Below are 4,570 nucleotides of genomic sequence, written 5' to 3' on the forward strand. Positions count from 1 at the left end.
AAATAGTTTTAAACTTTTAGTTTAAACTTAATTTAAAAAGTTTTAAACTATTTGTTCTTTTTTTGACCACAACCCTGACCATCCACCTTCTTATATTTATTTATATTAATACGCACACTCTTACTTGAGAAGACATATTCATTAAAATTATGTTACCTGATTAATGTATCGTACCTTGGAATAGAACTGGAATAATGAGACAGAAATATATTATGCTATATGAACCATTTATTAAACATATATAACATGCCGTATGAACCATTTATTAATAAACAAACTAAAACAATGAACACTTTGTTAATATTCATGAAACATCTCATTTCTGTAATAGGGGTATTCATGATGTGTTAAATGTAAACAGTTTGGAATGGTAAATACAGAGAAGCTCATAGTGGATTTTCTGGACAATTTGTTTTCTAACCTTTACTTCCAGAATTTCATACTTTTCAATTTTCATTTAAGCAATTCTCATTTACAGCTTACCTAAAGTGAGTGAGAAGTTGAGTTGTGTGAAAGTTCGGTCACTGGATGCCTTGTTGATCTTTTAACTTGTGAGGTGTGATGAAACAAAATGAGCTAATTGGTAACTTTATTGAAAGTATTTGCTTTGCTCTATCATTCAGAAATGCAGTTCCTTTTCTTAGAGGATCTCTATCTGTTTTGGAGTAAACTACTTTCAATTCAAAACTATTCTACAAAAAATCTTTACAAGATAATAAAATCTCCAAAAGCTTCATCATATCATCTTCCCTCCACCTCACTTGTTCCTTGCTTCCTCTCATAGTTTTTTGTTTCAAATACTTTATTTTTGTTATCATTTTATCTTATTATTACTTTATTAGAGTTTTAAAAACGTCCAAATTAAAAACAACACTAACCAAACAAGAGCAACTAGCAACTAACCTATCAAAACAACAACAGACAAAATGTTGTGGTGCTTAGTTGGTTCGTTGTGTGATACCATTCTGCAATTAGCTGACCTATCCTCTCGTGGCAGGATGTCTAAAGAAAAGGAGTGGGGATTGATGGTTAAAATATGTTATTTGAAAATAATTTTAAAGTAAACAGTATCAGAAACATAAATGAAATATTAAAAATAGGCAAACGTTAAGTGACAATATACATAATAGGGTAAATAAGAAGTAAGGATATATATATATATATATACACGGATAGAATATACAATTATTCTCAGGAAGGGAAGGTCTTAGGGTGTGGCTGTCTTTCGGCTAACCATGGTAGAATGGGTTCTTTCGCTTTCTTCGATATGTGAAGACAGTCATTCTCTTATTTCTCATTACCCGAAATTTTTTAAGATCTGTCCCCACTTCAGCCTATGGTTCCTCTTTATTTGTTAAATTTTGACAGTTGAATGTTCATTACGACCTGTTACTTCCCTTTTATATTTATTCTATGGAGTACAAGGTCAGTCGTTATTCCCTGATTATATAATACCTTCTTCAACAATCTGGAGTTGCGACAAGTCACTAATGGAAATTCCTTACCATAATAGTTCAAATAGAATTAATTTTACATATAGCTATTTACATTATCTTTATTATGATATGGCTAATATAAATTTATTATCATTATTATTATTATTATTACAATCAAAATGACATTGGTCATTGTCAGTTCGGCCTTATCATAATAATATTTATTATATATCTCTCATTCTGTTTAGTTAATATTTAAAAATAAAAAATATTCTAGATCTTAACTTCCAAGGAAGATGCTGATGTGTTATCACTACGTTTCGTCAGCTTTGAAAATATTGGTAAAAGAAGTGATGGCGTCGATATGTCTGTGAATCTTAGCTTCGCAGCTATAAGATTCGTTTTTATCAATAAATTCATCTTTTCTTTATTGGTAAGGCACATTGCTTATAGATGTTTATGATTATTTTTAGTCAAAGTGATATTGTTGTTATATTAAACAGTGAATATGTAAGACTGCAATGAGGTTATATATTTTTGAAATATACACATTTTTATCTTATTTCATTATGATTAAGCAGACTTGGGCGATGTTTAATAATTTATTTATAAATGGTCTTTTCACTTTCTTGAGACTGGTTATTATTGTTTAAATAAAATCAATTGTGTCCAAATTTAAGTCTCAATACATTCTTTATTTTCTCAAAAGTCCAATGTTTTGGCCAATATGGCCATCCTCTAGGACAACTTACACTCACATAAATTATTTAAAAATTTCTTTACAGGCTATTCTGCCCAGGTCACTGGTTTCAGTTAAAATAGCCCCCATTTTGTCTCTATTTCATTAATATTAAACTTTTAATTATAATCAATTTAATACTATTACTCCATGCTATCATAACCTATTTTATTTATTGAATAAAATAAAGGACTATTTCACTAAATAACTATTTAACTAAAGAATCAAATTTTATTAACTTATAAACATTTTTAATTCTGACAGAATTATTTGAAATAATAATCATTTCACATGTAATTGTTTCATTTATGTGTTAATTGATGGTATATGTTGTGTCAGTGAAGCTTCTAACATATTAAAGCTTGTTTGCATGGTGACACTACACTTTTCTACTGTCTCTGCACCTTTTACTCTTGACTGGCTCTTAACCTCTAGTAAAAATTATAAATTCAGAAAAAATAATCCTTCTAAATGTAATTTCATTAATTAGTTAATCATGAGATAAATTTTGTGAAATAAGATTTGAGTAAAATTATACAATTAATTGATATGTAAGTTTTCGTTTTTGATTTATTCCAGAGTTTCCTTAATCATTTTTCGGCAGCTCGTGAAACTATTATTGATGCCTCGGCTGCTGCAGCTGAGGCAGCTAAACACAATGTCCAGGAAGTCATTGATAAAGCTACTAGGATATCTCTCAAAATTGACTTAGAGGTATAATTATTTAATAATTTTATTATATATATCTGTGTGTGTAAAGATGCTTACCTAAGTTTTTTTTTTCTTCTAACCTCCTATTTATTTATTTTGAATCAATTACAATTATATACATTTTACTTAATCTAGGAGAAATTATATATAAACATATTTACACTTTATCTTGTTTTGCCTGATAGCAATATAAGATGAAGAAAAACAATTAAGTGATGGTTAACGCATGGTTTTAAAGAAAATAACCTCTGAGACTGTTATATGTAATTTATGATTGTAGGAGTGTTTCAGTGAACTAAAGACTATAAAAACTGATTTTGTTTATAGGTATGTATAGTTAAAGATATAATGTATTATTTAATTTAAACTTGTCATTAATTAATAAAACAATTGTTTATAGCAAAAGAAGTTTATAGTCTTGAAGTCTATCTCTAATACAAGATTATAAATCAGTTTTATAGTCTTTAGTTCACTGAAACACTCGTACAATCATAAATGACATATAACAGTCTCAGAGGTTATTTTCTTTAAAACCATGTGTTAACCTTTAGAGGTTGGGGTAAGTTAGAGCCTGAAGGCAAGTACTTTACATATATAAATGATTGATTGTATTTTTCTAAATATGAAGGATATGGTCAGGGGTGCGGTCAAAAGGAAACAAAAAATAGTTAACAACTTGCCATAAACAATATGTATAGGCTTGCCAAACAAGATGCAAGATCCAAAACCCTGACCCTCGAAGGACATGGAAAGACTATTCAGCGATGAGGAGAGGGTGCTTTCCATGCACTCGGACCCAGAAATGTCACAAACGATTTACAGACACTAGATTTAGTGTAAAGATTGATAGAACAAAAATACATAAATCTAGGAATGGCAATAATTACTACAGGGAAGGCTATCTTATAGCCCAAGGCTTAGGACCTGGCATCTGACGTGATGATAAGCCATTGGAAGGTACATCTATCTTCCTAGGGAGGTACACTTCTGTATATCAATCAGAAATACTTGCGATAAATCATTGCGCCAGTATTCTCATAGAGCAAGGGCTCTCTGGTAGAAGAATTACAATGTACACAGATAGCCAGGCAGCAAATAGGAGCACTCAAGAGCACTTTCACGACTGCTATGTAGCTCTCAACAAATTCACATGTATTAATAAAGTCAGCATTGAATGGGTATTGGGTCACTAAGGTATTCCTGGCAACGAACATGCTGACAGACTAGCAAGGAATGGCTCTGAAATCATTCATATTACTTCTGAGTCAGTGTATGGCATAAGCTTAACCTACGCCTAAAGTAATATAATGACAGCTTACAGCTTAAGAGCTAAGCATTTCTGGCTTAACAAAAGACAGCTTCTACCTAAGCTGTTCCTAGGGGCCGAAGCAATGAATTGCTTCAGCTGGACAGGAGTTCTTTTAGGATAATTACAGGTGTGGCGGCAGTGGGGGTTCAAAAGTGAACTTACCAATACTACCGGCCACTAATAAATTAGGACTGGTTCCGCTTCCCCAGGTGATCGTATAATTTTTCGGAGCTTAACATTTTAAATAAAAATAGCAACGTGTTTTATGGTCTCAGGGGACTTGGTCCCTGGCAATGACTGTTGAGGATTTGTTCCCAGGCATTGCCTTAACTGAGACTGGCTATAAAAAATGAACAATAAAATTATATATTGTAA

At 31.2% G+C, this 4,570-nt stretch overlaps 1 protein-coding gene across 1 annotated transcript in view; it reads left to right on the forward strand.

The window, feature by feature from the left end:
- Positions 1–4,570, forward strand: part of Vps13 (vacuolar protein sorting 13C) — a gene marked incomplete in the record, with an annotated part of 159,879 nt that overhangs the window by 46,894 nt on the left and 108,415 nt on the right. The window contains 2 exon segments of the mRNA XM_067051012.1: positions 1,714–1,869; positions 2,755–2,889. Coding sequence (XP_066907113.1) covers positions 1,714–1,869; positions 2,755–2,889 — 291 coding nt within the window.

This window comes from Halyomorpha halys, unplaced genomic scaffold (genome assembly GCF_000696795.3).
Source record: "Halyomorpha halys isolate HHAL.00 unplaced genomic scaffold, Hhal_1.1 Scaffold570.1, whole genome shotgun sequence".
NCBI classification, from domain to species: domain Eukaryota; kingdom Metazoa; phylum Arthropoda; class Insecta; order Hemiptera; family Pentatomidae; genus Halyomorpha; species Halyomorpha halys.